Raw genomic sequence first — 18,422 nt, 5'->3', positions numbered from 1 at the left:
ATCATCCCAAAACGAAGCGATCTTTGTGCAATACCACCAGATGTGAAGAAAGGACCTCTGTTCCCCACAGCCCCTTCAACACCGGTCGGAAGTGGACCCATAGATTGTTTTCAGACAGGTAGGAACCAGGTGTTATGGCTGACAGGGAATACCATGAACTTGTAGAACAGGCAGAAGAGGTCTTCACCTATAGCAGCCACCTTTCCCATAGAGCTAGATGCGCTCACAGGTATTCAGATACCCCCAGGACTTGAACTCAGAGTAGTACAAGTTTATGATGTCGCCGCAGCGCTGGCGAGGGCCAGATAGGAGGTAGTAATGGAGTCCAGTAAACAGGCCGAGGTCAGAGGGCAATAGCAGACAGCAGGGTGAAGTCCAGGCAAGGATCGGGGGCCGGCAGAAGGTAAACATATCCAGAGAACAGGCTAAGGTCAGGGTCACGGGCAATCTAACAAGGTCCAGAAGCAAGCCAGGGGTTATACACAGGAAGTCAATAAAGAACACAGAACAGGGAGTCTAGCTACGCAGGAAGCTATAACTGGCAGTGAGACTCAGTCCTCACTGCCTTAAGTAGTGAGGGAAACCAATAGCAGCAGAGTGCCAGCGAGCCCCCTCCCTAATCAGTGTGCTGACTTCATACCCCTATACGTGCGTGCCCGCCTGTTAGACAGCTGGCCAGGCACAGCGGCAGGGGAAGCATCCCGGTTGCTGCCTAGGCAACCTGGCCGTAGAGGGCTGAAGTGACATCCCAGTCATCATGGTGACGGCCGGGATGCCAGAGGCACCAGGAAGCGAGGCTCGGCGGCCTGTAGTGGTGCCGCGGCTTGTAACACCAGGTACCATCAGTAGTATATTTTTTAAGCATCTTCCTTAACCAGGGATGAAAAGGAAGTCTTGGAGACCCGCTCTCTGATTGTCTCCCATGTGTCCTCACCCGGTGGTCTGCCAAAGTCAGCCTTCCACTAGAGTACATTTATGGGGGTGCTGGAATTCTTGAAAGATGCAAGAAGGCTATACAAGATAAAGATAATAGCCCTATGCAGGAGTGTGTGCATACATAAAGACTCCAAGGGCATTAAAGGTTTAGTTATCTCAGGCTTAGGAAGGAGGTAGACATAGTGTCTCACTTGTAGGTAAGCAAACAGGCTGACATTAGGGGGGTCAAATTTTTCCCACAATAGCAGCAGAGAAATACATTGGTCTGCGGTCAAAACAGCCCCACCATCCTGATGCCCCTCTCCCGCCACATTCTGAATTGAGAGAGGCACTGCCCTGAGAGAAAAGCAGGGTTGTCCCAGAGAGGCGTTATAGGGGAGGAGGTTGAGGTGGTCTCGAAGTGAAGTTTACAGTAATCTCAAATCTGACAGGTAAAAAAAACAACTGGGTGCTTTCTTAGTAAAGGAGGTCTATCGCCCATTGGAACCCTCAGTGCTAAACCGATGGACTGTATACTACAGCAGGAAGACTCCAGATCAATCCACTGAGGAACTTGGCTTTTTGTAAACCCCACCACGGCTTGACTTAGGGGTGTAGCATTATAATAAAGGCGGATATCTGGACAGCCCCTGCGACCACCAACCGTCGCTCTGCGCAAAGTGGTAAAGCTAGTACGTTGGGGTTTGTGTTGCCACACAAATTCAGAGAACTAGCGATCTAGGCAATGTCCTTTTTTAATTGTTTTATTTATGCCCTTACAATTAGAATATATTTAAGTTATAAACACAAAGCTGAATAGTTACTCACTTCAGAAAGATTTAGGTACAATAGCAAACTGGGTTGATATATGGCAAATTAAGTAAGGCTATTCACCTAAGCTAGGGTAATAATTATGCTACTTGCCTATTGAATGGAATACAACTAGGAAAATCTGAGATGAAAACAAATGTAGGAATACTGCATGACATTTCTTGGATGTAGGAATACTAGTTGACATTTCTTGCAGTGGCCTACAAGGGTACTGGGGAAATCTTCGGTGGGCCCCACATCCCGACTGCCCTTCCCCCTATGATAATGTACGGTGGGGCCCAGACTGTACACTAGCTGCAGTTGCCCCCTAGTTCTCTCCCCCCATACTGCGTCATTCTCTGCTCCGTTTTAAAGCAGAAAATAAGACTGAATGGGAGCATCTGGCTACCGAGTCATGAGACTTCTCCTGCACACTGCAGGGAGGTCTCAAAGCTCATCTAAGGGGAGAAGCATGTGCAGTGTATTCTACATCGCATGCCTATTTCCTCTGTGGGCTCAGGCTGTGGAGGTTAGTGTTTTAAGAAATGTAGGGCAGGTGTGACTGGCATGTAGCGGAAGTCTGAGATGCATGTGGAGAGGTTGAGTAGCCTGGGGGGCATGTAGAGAAATCTGAGTGGCAAGTAGGTGGCATTTAGGGAGGTCTGAGTGGCATGGGAGGGGCATATGGGGGAGTTTAGGAATATATGTGGAATCTTAGGGCATAGTACTTATGAAAAGTAGTCTGAATCTCTTATATTATCAAGGTCTCATTATCTAAGGTCATCCTATGTTATTGTTTTTTGTTTTCAAATATCGAAAGATTGATCATCAAAATCTAGAATCTTCATGTTTGCATATAATTCATTCAAATTCTAGTATTGAATTATCTGTATAGTCTGCCTTTTATATTTTTAATACATTTTGTGACCTGTATTATTTCTCTGATGTTGTAAAGAAAAAAAAGTAGTATGAATCTCATCGGGGTTCTAAGAGATTTAACCATCAGGTGCACGGACACTAAAAACACTGATCACTTATGCCTGGGATGGATTGTTTGCATATCTGTAAAATGTACAACTTACAACAAAGTGCATTCTCATCATCTGTGGTGTTTATAGCTAATAGGTCAGATTTAAATTGTTTGGTCTGTTTAAGCAATGTTGATGAGGAAGAGCTCTGGTTCTTGGATTCCATGTTATAAGTAATCTTGTAATAGGGTCCTAGTCTGAGTGTGTTGTTGTTTAATTGGGAAGACCGTTTTCATAAAGGAACCTCTAATGAAGGCCTTATTAGCTGACCAAATCCATCTAATATCTGCATGTGGTTTAATGTTGTTAAAGAAAACCCCTTTCGTTCTGACTTAATTTGTGGACAGTTAGCTAGATATATCTGTTATGCACGTTTTGTCGCTATCCAATAGCGATTGTCGAATCTCGATTTCTAATAAATAATAATAATAAGTACAGCCGTTACTTATCGCAGGCACTCTGGATCCAGTGAACAATCATTCAGGTCTGAAGTCTGTGGTCAAGATGACTGAACACTAGATGAAAAGCTCCTGCTTATATGCAAACAGAAATACAGTAAAACAATGCAGATGGTGTGGCTTGCTTCTATTGGTCCAGGCTTCAGGAAGGTCCAGGGGGTTGTAGATCATAGGCTACTTCAAACGAAAGAATCCAAAGGCGGGGGTCATCTCTCCAGCGGATGTGCTCCATAGACTCCAGTTTCAACTAGTCCATTAGCATTTTATAGTCAGCATCATATTCAAGGTTTATTCCCTAACATCAATAACTAGAGTATGCAATGTGCGATCTCTTCGCCGAATGAACCGGACAGCTGCTGATGTAAAGGGGATTAATATGATACCAGACATGACACCTTTCATTTAACCTGTACCATATGTATTACTAATATGCATATAACATATAATATTACACATAAACACTACTATATTTCGACATAAATAACTATGTGTTGCAACTACAATTAATGTGTACTATTTACAAATGTGTGTGTTTGTGCGAATGTATACAAAAGTGTAAAACTGTTATTGCCACGTGTTGCGGCTAAACACGCCCTTCCACGCTGTAGCGTGCTCTACGCATATTTTCAGACAAAGACAACCAAGTTTGCTCGATATTAATTGAAATGACTTTATCCAATTTGCTGACTTCGACAGCTGCACCCTTTGATAGTGTAATAAACGATCACACAATCACCGTTTCAAGTTCAGGATTATACAACACTTCTTCACAGACCATGACTTCGGTATCTCGCACCACCCTTTCAGTCTCGTTTTCAGTGTTTCCCCTAGAAGACTGTTTTTCACACTTCAACACAGTAGGAACACATTTGACACATAAACCAATTGCTAAGATGACACCCAGTATAAGGAGAAGGAGCTTACCTACGCTAGCAACCATTTCCTGTACCCACTCCCCCAGACCAGAGAACCATTTTATAGGGTTCAACCACGAGAACCAACCTGCCACCTTTTCCCCGACCTCATATAACGAATAATTATGGTTCCTTCAAAATTCCCATTTCAGTTGCAGAATTTCATCCATCTTCCGGTCTATAACCTCTTTGGGGTCATCTGTATTATTGGTGATGTACGTGCAACATTTGACACCAAACTGGGTGGCCAGAGTCACACAGTATCCACCAGTAATAGAGGTGAGATAATTCAGTACCAACCTATGTTGCACCAACTCCTTGTACGCTTGTAGCTCCCTTCCCGTATACCTGAAAGTGTCATCATACATCTTGGTGATATTGTCTATCAATTTAGCTAGGTCTTAAATATATTTAAAATTTAAAGTTCCCCGAGCGTTCCTGGTGAGATCTAGAGCAACCATAACTTGAAAACCAGTGGTTTCACTAATCAATTTTGTAGCTATGGGTTCCTCACCAGGAATCATATTTCTCTTGCCATGGTGTTCATACTGTGTGTGTATGTATGGTGGTGATGTAGCCTTGTGAATACCAACCATTTCTTCATGACTATTACTCATGATTTCAGGAACCAGTTTACCTAAGAAACACAAGCCCTTGGAATTCGGAGTCACCCAGGAATAAGCTTTTCTCCCACAAACAAAGTACACATCATCAGGGAGAACATAAGGAACAGTATGTCCATTAATTATATAACATAAGCTTTTGACAAAACTACCCATGCCTAATGTCTCGATTTGTTCAAGATACGTGTCAGCATGGATGACATTCTTACAATTACCTATAGAGACCATTCCAATGGATACTTTCTTATGTTTAGTTACACGCCCTAATTTGTGGTGTCCATCAACATTCCTGCCTATTGGTGACCTTGCAAGTCTCCCTCCAAAATGAGTGTGGCGAGCCATTGTCTGATCTGATAGGTCAGCTTCCCAATTCTCCAGACGCTTTGCATGAGAGATATTCAGGCACAGTAAAGATCTGTCGAAGGAATATTGTCGAAGCTTCAGACTAGAGGAACTAGTGTTATTGTACTTCCCTTCTATGGACCTCCCTCCCCTTAATTCGAGCACCTCTGAGATGTTTAGCGGGAACGGCACTAGTCCTATGTTATGTTGTCCCTGAGGTACATGAGAGCACACCCAGCACTCAGTTTGGTTTAAAACCTTACCCACTAAGGAGTGACAATCCTCTAGAGGATGCCCACCCACGTCCAGATTACCAGTGGACTGGCATCGCTGGATGCACTTCTCTTCAACTAGGGAGTCACAGAACTTACAGATACAATACTCATCAGACAATAGCCCCTCACACTGTCTCCGAGTTCAAGAGCTAGCAGATCTTTTCATAACCCCTGGACCAAGCTTGATAATGGGCTGCTCTGAGTATTCTAGTAACTTTCCCTCGATATCCATTTCATCACTACCATAACCTTCCTCTGTCCTCCATTCTCATTCACAAAAATAGGGTGTCCTATAAAAAGTGAAAACAAGAAAAATCCTGGAACAAAAGAAAAACAAAAATCGCCACTCCATTGCTGGAAAGATAGGCAACGTCTCTGGCTCAGGTGTCTTGACTGCAGGCTTTAGATCTCCCGAAACAGGTTTATGAGTGACAGATCGGTGTTGTCAGTCTTAGCTTTGTCTCGCACTTTCTCCGGGTTACTGACTTTCCTGCAGAGGGTGGAATGGACCCAAGTGTCTCTCTCTGCAACCTTCAGTGATGTGGTACTGGTCAGCAGCACTTGGTATGGGCCTTCCCAACGGTCTGTTAAACAACCTGAGCGTAAGAAATTGCGGATCATAACATAGTCCCCCGGTTCAACATCATGACAGTTCGTTTCTGGCATACCAGGTGACAGCATTTTTAGTTTTTGTTGTTGTTGCTTTAGCTGTCTGCTCATTTTTATAAGATATTGTACAGTCACTTCATTATTACACTTTAAGTCGTCTTGTGGACTCACGATCAAATGAGGTTGTCGGCCGAAAAGTATCTCAAAGGGGGACAGATTAAGAGGAAGTCTAGGAGTGGTTCGGATGCTATGGAGGACTAGTGGCAAAGCTTCAGTCTACGCCAACCCAGTTTCAGCCATTATCTTACCAAGCTTGTTCTTAATAGTACCATTTACTCTTTTCACCTTACCACTGGCTTGTGGTCGGTAAGGGGTGTAAAGTCTGCTACTGATTCCCATGAGCTTACACATATTTTGGAAGATATCACCAGTAAAGTGGGTACCCCTATCACTTTCGATGATTCTAGGGATACCAAACCTACACACAAAGTCTTGTACAATTTTCTTTGCAGTGAACACAGCAGTATTAGTGGCTGCCGGATATGCTTCTACCCAACCGGAAAACACATCAATACATACTAACACATACTTTAGATTCCTGCAAGGTGGTAATTGGATATAGTCAATTTGTATTACCTGAAAAGGTCCATCTGTAGGAGGGATGTGTGATGGCTCAGTTGGATAAGTTTTCCCAACATTTTTCCTCAAACAAGTAAGATATGACATTGCCTTCCTACCAGTCTGAGAGGAAAATCCAGGAGCACACCAGTATGCTCTCACCAGTTTGCACATACCTTCTTTACCCAGGTGAGTCAGACCGTGTGCTGCTTCAGCCAGGCTTGGATAGTATGTTCTGGGAGCTACAGGCTTACCTTGTCCATCCCTCCAGAGTCCTGAGGACTCTTGACCACATCCCTTTGCCTTCCAGACCGCCTTTTCCTGCAGGGAACACAAATCTTGCATTTCAATTAATTTCTGCATGTCTAATGTCTGAAAAACCATCATAGTCTCGGTCGATACAGTCATAGGTTGCCCTGCTGCCCAATTAGCAGCTTTGTCCGCCCTGTTGTTGCCCAATGACACCGGGTCTTCTTCAGAAGTGTGGGCCTTACATTTTATGACGGCTACTGTCCTGGGTAACTGTATCGCTGTCAAAAGTCCTTTTATGTGTTGTGAGTGTGCCACTGGCGTGCCTGCTGCTTTTGTAAAGTTTCTAAGATGCCAAAGGGCCCCAAAATCGTGCCCTATAGTCAGTACCTATAGTCAGTATATATATTAGCTGAATTACGCTAGGGATCTAGCTTCTACAACATCCTGATTGTCTACAACAGCATTACCAGTACATAGTTCTCCCGTCTCTGTCTGTCTATGACAACTCCCATCTGTATAAAACGTAAAATCTACATTTTCTAAAGGGGTGTCACGTATGTCAGGCCTTGCAGTAAAGGTCTGGTTCAGGTACTCCATACAATCATGCGTATCAGTACTCTTGACAAACTTATCACTACCCAGAGTCTCCTCACCTCCCACCCTTTGTGTCTCTTGAGACACATATGTAAGGTATGTAGCTGGATTTAAGGTGCTACATCGTTTGATGGTGATGTTTAAGGGTGCCATCAGAGCTAGTTCCCATTTTGTGAACCTAGCAGAAGAGACATGTCTGGTTTGAGCTGAATTTAACAGAGCTGATACAGCATGGGGTGTATAGACAGTCGAATCATGTCCTAATACTACGTCCTCGCTCTTACTTACCAGAAGAGCAGTTGCTGGTACACTTCTGAGACATGTTGGGAGTGATCTGGCCACAGTGTCCAATTGTGCACTGTAGTATGCTACCGGTCTTCTAGCGTCACCATGTTTCTGTGTGAGGACACCTGCTGCACAACCATCAGCTTCCATACAGTATAGCTCAAAAGGCTTTTCACAATCAGGTATTCCCAATGCAGGTGCTCTAGTCAGACTATCTTTGAGATTAAAGAACGCTTGCTCTGACTCCTCTGTGTGTACGACACATTCTGGTTTTGAGGAAGAGACTAGCTCCTGCAATGGTAATGCCAGAATAGAAAAACCTGGGATCCAGGATCTACAGTATCCACACATCCCCAAGAAGGTATGAATTTGCATTTGGCTCTGCGGCAGAGTCATGTGTTGTATAGCTTCAATTCTGTCCGTTGTCAAGTGTCTTAGTCCCTGGGTGAGACAGTGTCCTAAGTATTTGACCTTAGTCTGACATGGCTGTAATTTGTCCTTTACCACCTTGTGCCCTGTTTGTGAGAGATGGCGCAAAAACACTTTAGTATCATGTAAACATGACATAAAGGAATCAGCACAACAACAAATCGTCCACATATTGAATTAGAACAGACCCATTGCTTGGTTGGAAGGATTGTAAACAGTCATGTAAGGCTTGGGAGAAAATACTGGGGCTGTCAATGAACCCCTGGGGAAGTCTGGTCCATGTATATTGCCCCCCCGGTAGGAGAATGCAAAAAGGTATTGGCAGTCAGGGTGAAGAGGGACTGAAAAGAAAGCAGAACATAGATCAATGACAGTAAAATGACTAGCAGATGGTGGAATCTGCATGAGGATGACAGCTGGAATAGGCACTACGGGGAATTGGCTCTCAACAACTTTATTAATTCCCCTTAAGTCCTGGACTAATCTATAGCCCCTAACCCAACTCTTCTTCACAGGGAAAATGGGACTATTTGCTGTGCTGGATGTACAAATTAAAATCCCTTGTTGCATCAGCCTCTCAATAACAGGATATACCCCTAGTTCCACCTCCGGTTTTAATGGATACTGTGGGATTTTTGGAGCTATCCTACCACTTTTTAGATTTACCATCACAGGAGCTACATTTGCCATCAATCCAGTGTCCTGTCCATCTCTGGTCCATAGGGACCCCGGTATTTCCAGCAACATCCCCTTTACTTAAGATGGACTTTGTTCTATAACGATAGTGTGCAACATTAACCTTTGAGGGGTGTCCAATATATCCTGTACCTCATGCATGACCTTCTCTGATATATCTAGGAATACACCATCTGGGGTACAGTATATGTCACATCCCATTTTACTTAACAAGTCTCTTCCCAGCAAGTTAGTAGGAGCCGCTGCAGCCAAGAGAAATGAATGCTTGGTATGCAGGGGCCCGATAGTAACTTTAGTGGGTTTAGTTAGAGGATAATGTAACACTCTTCCCGTTACCACCATAGCTGGAATAGTTTTACTGGTCACCTGTAGATTGAAAGGAGAGGTTATCACAGATCTGGCCGTCCCCGTATCTACAAGGAAAGTTTGTTTCCTAACAGCTATGTCAACTATCATTGTTGGTTCTTATCTCAGACTCTCAGTTAACCTCACTGGCTGTAGACTACAGGTATGACCTGACCCCTAGCGCTGACTATCGCTTTCCCGCGCAGCATTTGCTGCTATAACATGCGCGGGCAGGTGTGAGTCTTCTAGTCTATGTGAATTCCTCCTTTGAGGATATTTACGTGACCCACCCCTATGTGTATTGTGTCTTTCCTTTTTGCAATCTCTTATGAATTGTCCTTCTTCGTTACAGTTGAAACATCTGATTGTTTTATGTTTCTTGTTATGTGGGTTGTATGCTGGTGGTCGTGTATGCATTCCCTCTAGAGCCTGTATACTTACCGTCATCAACCTATCACTCTTCTCTTCCTTTTTTCTAAAAATATTTTTGTCATGCTCCACAGCAGACTCCCTGAGAGAATCTACTGTGTTGACTCTCCAATTTGGTGATGAGGTTTGTACCCTCGTCTTTAAATTTTCCCTAAGACCATCCATTAATACCCTTACAGCTACCTCCTTGTGATGTGGATCCTCACCTATGTTTGATATCCAAGTGAACCGTGTTATCGCTGCTATACCTCTAATGAAGTAATCTGCTGCTGTTTCACTATCTTTCTGTTTAATGTTGAAAATTTTACTCCAATTTACTACTACTGGAAAATAGATGGCTAAATGTGTGACAATTTGTTCTATATTCTCTTGATTCACCTCATCTGTCAAGGTGTCGTCTCCCTCCAACAAACAATCTTTAATAATTTTTTGTATGTTAGTATTGGGAGGAAGACACGTCCTCAACACTACACGCAAATCCTTATTGGTTGGTTCGTGTGCATTTCCTAAGTCTTTAACAAACTTCTGACACTTAGCCAACTCTTTTCTAGTATCTGGGAATTCAGTCATAATGGAACGTAATTCTGATCTAGTCCAAGGACAATGCATTGTAACATTTCCTAAAGGAACTACACCATCCTTATCTGCCTTCCCATTGGGAACTGATATTGTGCTGACAGGATACGTACCCACAGGTTCACTATCTTCAGGATTAACTACAGGAGTAACTACTTCAGTACTTTTGATGTTATCCCTCCTAGTGGTCACACTACTCTCACCTATCTCAGCCATTGCCCCCTTTCCATACTTACGCTGAACCTCTAGCATATTAACAGCATGGGCAATGGCTGAAATTACAGTGGGTTCACCCTCTTCTTCGGAAACACTTGTTTTAAACTGACTTAAAACAGGATATAACAGCAAATTCCTTCTTTTCATTTTTAATAACGGCTGTACTTACTCCTCCCGCCACATAGGGTGGCGGGGGCGCGCTTGCGCTAAGTTCTCCACGCTTCTCAACAGCTGCTTCCGCTGAACGCGCGCTTTTCGCCCTGCCTACTTCCGCTGTGCACTCGCTTCCCTGCCACGTGTTGCCTTCCATTTGCCACAATTTCAAACAATCATTATGTTTATTTCTCACTTTTGTTGACTTAATCAACCACACTTTATATTTTACATTATTTAGTACCTCTGAATTAAAACTTCCTATTGTTGGGAAAGGCCTAACACAATCCTTGGTCACCTTGACCCACGTGTCGCAATACACCGTTGTGTATTCACCATATTTCTTACACATAAGAACCCTCGCTGAACCAATAGGCCTTTCCTTAGGCAGTACACTGGCCATCTCTAGCATATGCTTAGCACCCATGTTGAACAGTACCAATCTATGCGGACCACACTTCCACAAACACTTTTAACCCTTTGCTACAAACAATCTACCGCTAGAGATCTCTAATGGCCGTGGACATTTTTCCGCAAGCCGCGTCCACTCGCTTCCTCTCTCACCAGACAAGGACCCCTAACACAGAAATATCACTGTGGGCCCCAGGGCTATCAGCTCCTTCGATACCCCGGCTCTACCACAAAATCTGTTGAGTTTATTATCACTGGTAGCACAAAGTCGATACAATCAACCAGCCTTTCCAATATAATTCCTCCAAGCTGCTCTCCCAATTCACACTTACGGTTGTCCTTACCGTGCGGTTAGATTGCACTGCTTACTAATACTAATTATCAGTAAACCTTGCGATCTATTGGTGGCGCTTTGCGAAAACCCCCTTTGTTTTTGCACTCGGTATACCTGCCCCGTATACCGTCCTTCAGTTGGGCAACCTGCCTCGTCAGATAGCAACTGAGCACAATCCATAATAAAACAGTGTATCTACGTCACAAAATCACACAATATACACCTTTTCTGCACAGAAATTCAAAAGTTCCCAACAATAGTAATAACGTTTCAGAGGCTTTCACAAGTGATTATACTATGCATGTATAATAGCTATCAAAACGATTGTTTGAACACGTGGCAAATCTACCGGAAGTTCACATACGCTAGGCAGGAAGTACACATACGCTAAGCAATACAATATATTAAAACGCAATATGACAACAAAAATAAAGTTTTCTCTTTTATCCCTAGATTCAAGTTAGCGCACCTTCAGATTATGCAAAACGGACATTCGGTTTCACAGAGTAAAAATCAGGTTTTGAACACATTGCGTTCTTACCCGTATATGACGCGTCTCCACCCTTTATTGCGGAACCGAAATCCGTTGGTCTTGCGTATCGTCCGGTAACGTAACCTTCGCACGAGCCCCCAAATTGTTACGTATGTTTTGTCGCTATCCAATAACGATTGTCGAATCTCGATTTGTGTTTCCAACGTACAAATATTCTCAAAAAGTAGCAGAATAATTCAAGCGAAATAATAATAAGTACAGCCGTTACTTATCGCAGGCGCTCTGGTCAAGATGACTGAACACTAGATGAAAAGCTCCTGCTTATATGCTAACAGAAATACAGTAAAACAATGCAGATGGTGTGGCTTGCTTCTATTGGTCCAGGCTTCAGGAAGTTCCAGGGGGTTGTAGATCATAGGCTAGTTCAAACTAAAGAATCCAAAGGTGGGGGTCATCTCAAAAGCTAACAAGGTAGTCTAGACCTTATTTCAAAGGGAATAAAACAGTGATGGGCCTTCACCTGCGGGCCCCAGTTCCTTCCTGCTTTATTGTCAGATTTGTTTGTTCTAGATTGTAACACGTTTAAAATGCCTGATTATTATTATTATTATCCTTTATTTGTTAGGCGCCACAAGAGTTCTGCAGCGCCGTACACAGCACAAACAGTAGACCATACAGGGTGAAACATAACTGAACAATAAACAAAAAATACCAAAACTTCAGAATCTCCAGGCAGGTTAATGCAGTAAAGATGGAGCCTGTTTGAAGGAGCACAGATTAGGAGAAAGACGGATGGAGCGGGGAAGGTCGTTCCAATGAAGGGGGCTGCACTGAAGAAGTCTTAGATTCTGGAGTGAGAAGAGATGATCAGGGTGGAGGAGAGGCGATGGTCATTGGACGAGCGCAGGGAGCGGGCAGGAGTGTGAATGGAGAGGAGGATAGAGATATAGGGGGCAGTAGACTGGCAGAGCGCCTTGTAAGTGATGATCAGGAGTTTGAAAAGGATTCTGTAGGGGACGGGGAGCCAGTGTAAGGTAAGGCAGAGAGGGGAGGCAGAGGAGGAGCGGCAAGGAAGGAAGATGAGTCTTGTAGCTGCATTGAGTGTAGAGCGGATTAAAAATGATGGTTCTCCCCCCCCCCGTCCCTCTCACCCCTATTCTTTCCTCTCTCTTTCCCCTCCCTTCTTTCCTCTTTAAATCTATTTTTGCTTCTTCATATCATTAACAATATACTGTTTATATTTCGTGGAAACTTCGTTGCAGCTTTCTTTCACCTGTATTGCCTGTTTCCCTTTTTGTCTGTTTGGAAAAACTCAATAAAATATCTTTTCAAAAAAAAAAAAAATGATGGTTCTGATTTGGAGAATGAAACATGGTATCTGCATGTCTTCAGATGGCCCAGATAGACGCTTCCTTGACTTGGTATATCAAGGGTGGTCTTAGTTTGAAAGAATAAACAGTATATCCACCAATTCCACACAACAGCTAAAGGAATGCAAGTTGGATAAAGAAATCGAATATCTGTTCGTAATAACTTACTGCACATTTACACCAATGTTAATAACTATGTACCCCAATTTGAAATTAAACAAATTATGTACGAATCCAGTTCATAGATTTGAAACTAAACAAGCTGGCATACGTACAATGCAAATAAGTGACCTGCAGTTTCATATTGTTCCTTTGCCAGCAATATAAACTTATTTGTAAGTATTAAAAAAAAAAATCAGACATTTTTTCTCATTCCTTAGTTACTGTGTCTACTTCCGGCTGAAACATGTGGGGCCTGTCTGTGGACTGCAAGCCTGGACAAGACAACTAATGCGAGAACAACTTGTGTGTGTAGAGTGCCAAGCGGAGGCGGCGGGTGCAAATGGGCGATGCCTAGGGGATGGCATTGCAGGTGCAAGGTAAGTGTACATTAGGCAGATACATGCAGACAAGACATTTCTTATTAATATTGCAGAAAGTAAAATAGTTCTGTAAAGAAAAAAAAGAACAAGGTGACATGAATTCCCAGGTCTTCTGAGGAAACAAAGGGGTAGGGGTTGGGGTGGAGACAGGTCCAAATATATAACATCAATAATCCACTTGTACGTCCTTGATCTTTAATCTTTAATAGTCAGTAGTTTGTGATAGATAAACATACACCGATCCCATCTCACAAAGGTCTGAACCCTTCATCTATTTATTTATTAAGTTATTTATACAACACCTATAGATTACAAAGCGCTTTGCAGACAATATTTAATCATACACATCATTCCTTGCCCCGATGGAGATTACAATCTATATTCCCTACCATACATACACACACATTATTTTGCCAGAAGCCAAATAAACTGCTAATCACCCTTGTTGGAACTGAGTGGCAGTAATGCTAATCATTGTACCACCATTTTGGCTGTGGAGTAAAACTTACTAAGGCTGAGTATTTCATTTTCAATAAAACATTATTATAACCATTTCCAATGGTCAAGCCAATATAGCGTTTGCCACCATAGAGAAGCACCTGGCGATCAGCAGAGTGCCTGAAAATTGTTTTTTCAATTTTGATAAGTATGGAAAAGTGATGTAAAAAAATGTAAATTATGTAAAAGAGTAGATCAGAACGTAGCTAGGTGCTACTGCTATGCATTAATCCACCTATTTTTTTGTATTTGTAGGACATTTTGGACTGCTGCCTCCCTCCCTGGGTGCCAGGGCTCCTGGGTACAGGAAGACCTAAGAGAAGACTGCACATGCCAGATCCTTTCCTTCCTTTTTGTGTGACAAGGAGAATCATCGTCTTTGGATGTAGGGCAGCAGTCGCACACATTGCTGTGCCCTGCAAAGCACAAAGCCAAATAATTTACCTCTCATATACCTACCTCTGTAACTTGCTTCGAGGGAAGCTGTTCTCCATTTTAATTTTACTATTGTGTAATAATTTGTGAGAATATATATTTTCCCTTCATGTCACAGGGTCATGTTTCTGATGCCCTTCTCAACTCTACAAGATGTGAAGTGGCTTCTGAAGTTTTATTTGTAGACCAGCATGGGAAAAGTTGTGTTTAAATTATAGCTTTGCTGGCTAACCAAGCAGGGTTACAAAACCTCAGATCTGCATATGTATCTTCTTGTGAATCTTTCAGGAGGTAAGATAAGGCTCAGTGATGTATGAAAACATGAACTGTGACCAACTTGAAGCACCTAAACTAACCATAGTAAGTATACTAAGTAGAGATGACTGAAATTCCCAAAACTGTTCTGCAAAATATTCTCCTTGTTCAGCATTTGGCCACAAAAGTTTGCATGATTTGCCTAGTGGAATTTGGCCTTTAATGTTCATAGTCCTATCCCAACCAAAACTACACAGCAGAATTAATTGATCATCATTCCAGCTCTATCCATTCCAGAAAATTGACATTTTCATACACTGCATAATGGCATTCTACGGGGCAGCAAAGCAAAAGCAGATGTAGAAATTGTATTAATGGAACTCGTGTAAAATTTTGCACATCTCTACTCTAGTTGTAAGGCTACTAGGACATTAAAATTAGAACACAATGTAATACATTAGGAGTTACAATTCCAACCTTACACTGCCACCAGTCAGAGTGCTCTACTCCTCCCTGCTGCAATTCGCCAAGAGTGAAAATGACATGAAAATGTCCTAATAAATGTATATTCACCTAATCGTAAGATTATCCAGATAACGGTGACAGTATGTAACACATTTCGTTAATTTATTCTGCATACTTGCATGGAATGTCTTTATGTATTCTAGAGATGCTACAAAGGTTAAATACTATTTTAAAATAACATTTTTGATAAACATAGTGAGTGACTGAATCAACAGCCACCAGAGGATGAATTGCTTAGTTTTTAGTGGGTGTTTAAATGTGTCCAAAATTACATTTAAATATAATTATGTGATTAGTTTCATCTGAACAACTTGGAAAAACAATAAAACCTGGCAGTTCTTAAATTCACCGTCTTTGGTAGATGTGGAAAACACCATGTGGAGATGTTGCCTATAGCAACCAATCAGATTCTAGCTGTCATTTTGTAGAATGAATAAATAAATGATAGATAGAATCTGCTATAGGCAACATCTCCACTTTTTCAAACCCAGTTTAGTAAATAAACCCCTATGTCATGAATAAAAACTTTTATTGGACTGTAATTAACAACCTTCAGGTTAAAGATAACAGACTAACTAAAATATGACACAGTAATAGCATCATAACAAACTACACACATATATATATTTATATACATATATATATATATATATATGTATATATATATATATATTTAATCAGACAGTCATGTTGCTGCAACTCAATGCATGAAAGCATGCTGACCTGGTCAAGGGTTCAGTTGTTGCTCAGGCTAAACACCAGAATGGGAAAGAAATGTGATTTGCGATTTTGACTGTGGAATGATTGTTAGTGCTACATGAGGTGGTTTGAGTACCTCAGATGGTAGGGTCAGAATTTGGCATAACAAACAAGAATCCATGGATCCATCCTGCTCTGTGTCAATGGTGCAGGTTGGTGCTGGTGGTTTAATGGTGTGGAGAATATTTTCTTTGCACACATTAGGTTTACTTAATGCTCTATTGATAGTAAGGGGCCTGAGTATTTTTGAGGACCATGTGCATTCCTTTATGGCCTACAGATTTTCTACTGGCTAATTCCACAAATACCTCAGACAGTAGGGTCAGAATTTGACATAAACATCTTGGATCCATCCTGGCTTGTGTCCACAGTGCTGGTGGTGTAATGGTGTGGAGTATGTTTTCTTGGCACGCATTAGTCCCCTTAATACCAAATTGTGTTCAGTATTGTTGCTGACCATGTGCATCCCTTTATGGCTACAGTCTACCCCTCTTCTATTGGCTAATTCCAGCAGGCTAACATGCCATACCACAAAGCACACCTCATCTTAAGCTGGTTCCACAAATATGACAATGAGTTCAGTGGTCTCCAGAACTCGATCCAATAAAGCACGTTTGGGATGTGGTGGAAAAGGAGAATTGCAACAGTAATGTGCAGAAAACAAATATGCAGCAACTGCGTGATGCTATCATGTCAACATGGACCTGAATCTCTAAGGAATTCATCCAGCACCTTGTTGTATCCATACCATCAAGAATTCAGGCTGTTATGTAGACGGAGAGGGGTTCTACACAGTACTAGAAAGGTGTACCTAATAAAGTGGCCATTAAGTAATTATGTCATTCCACAGTCTCTTGCAATAGCCTTCTATTAGACTGTATGATTAACTTTCACCCATTCCTAAAATACAGTGGGAAACTCTATCAAGAGGATGGAACATGATCAGTGGTGGAGCTTGGTTGCCACGGAAATTAGACTGAACTGTGCAAATAAGAGGTCCACACAATGTCTAACTATCAATGAAAATCTTTAATAATAAAAAACATGAAACATTAATACTCTGATATTTAAAACGAATAAGAAAATTGCTGTGGTATAAAGTGCTATTACATGTTAAAAAAATTAAAATACATGTAAAAACCGACATGTACTACAAGATATAATACAATTCCTATAAATTTTAGAACAATATTGCATGCACATCTACACATCCACGGCAGATAGTATTTATCAGATTAGCTGTTCTTGTCTCGTTAGTGAGTAATATAGTCCATCCTTTCTAAGAATATGTGTTAAAACATTTTCAATTTGCTAATAGATATAAGATCTGGATCGCTGATTATGTTTAAGATTTGAGTGTCTCTCTATTGAGAGAGATTTTCAACAAACAGTTTCTTGGCAACTGATTCCGCATTGTAGTAAATGGGAAACAAGCCAACAGATATGTACCTTCGGATGAACGAACCTAGAAATCCAGTAACCGGACTAGTCAGGAGAGAGTAAATTCTTTACACTTACAGGTGCCTATTTCTTATGACAGCAATTTTAACAGGAACCCTTTCAATCCTTATTGCAAAGATAAGGATTGAAAGATCGTATTTGTTACAAATCTTCAACAGGAACAGCAGTCACTAAATATTTCTGTTCCTGTGAAGACCCCTCTCTTATCTTTTCTATGGTCACTAACGCAAAGTGACAACCTTTGCAATAGTGACCGGAGGGGAGAGCAGTAAGATGTGGTGAGAGATCCAAAGATCTCTCTAACACAATGCTCTCCCCATAAAGCACAGCTGAACATTTACACATACGGTAATGTACACCAGCTTGAGCTGGCGTATATTACCTTATGTGTAAATGCATTTTCATCACTTGTTAAATTGTGGAATAGAGCAATTCCCATAGACATCTATGGGGACTGATCTGTATTTCAAAAATGCAAAGCAATAGATATAATTTTCAGGGAATTAACAGTAATATTACGATTAATAAATAGGCCCCACAGTCTCCACGCTTCTTCCATCTGTGTTGACTCTCCGATAGTGGCAGGTCCCGATGAGAGTGGTGCGGACCTGTTTTACTGCCCGGACAGAAGCCAATAAAGGAATATAAGTGTTCCATGGAAATTAGTTCCTTCAACAGTAATGCACAATTAGATAAATTGGGTATCTGGATCCACCCTGTGAACATCAGTCTAAGTACTGCTGACGCGTTTCGCTCAAGTCCTGGCCAGTGC

At 41.9% G+C, this 18,422-nt stretch overlaps 1 protein-coding gene across 1 annotated transcript in view; it reads left to right on the top strand.

Annotated features, from left to right (window-relative positions):
* Positions 1–15,768, top strand: part of LOC142108711 (somatomedin-B and thrombospondin type-1 domain-containing protein-like) — a 44,050-nt gene extending 28,282 nt beyond the window's left edge. Inside the window, exons 4-5 of the mRNA XM_075192550.1 lie at positions 13,556–13,714; positions 14,471–15,768. Of these exons, the coding sequence (XP_075048651.1) occupies positions 13,556–13,714; positions 14,471–14,576 (265 nt within the window). The 3' untranslated portion in view covers positions 14,577–15,768. The remainder of the gene's footprint in view (positions 1–13,555; positions 13,715–14,470) is intronic.
* The last annotated feature ends 2,654 nt before the right edge of the window (positions 15,769–18,422 follow it).

The sequence above is a fragment of the Mixophyes fleayi genome, chromosome 1, assembly GCF_038048845.1.
Source record: "Mixophyes fleayi isolate aMixFle1 chromosome 1, aMixFle1.hap1, whole genome shotgun sequence".
Lineage (NCBI taxonomy): Eukaryota > Metazoa > Chordata > Amphibia > Anura > Limnodynastidae > Mixophyes > Mixophyes fleayi.
Note: the sequence above shows the minus strand (reverse complement) of the source record. Positions and strands in the feature narration are given on the sequence as shown.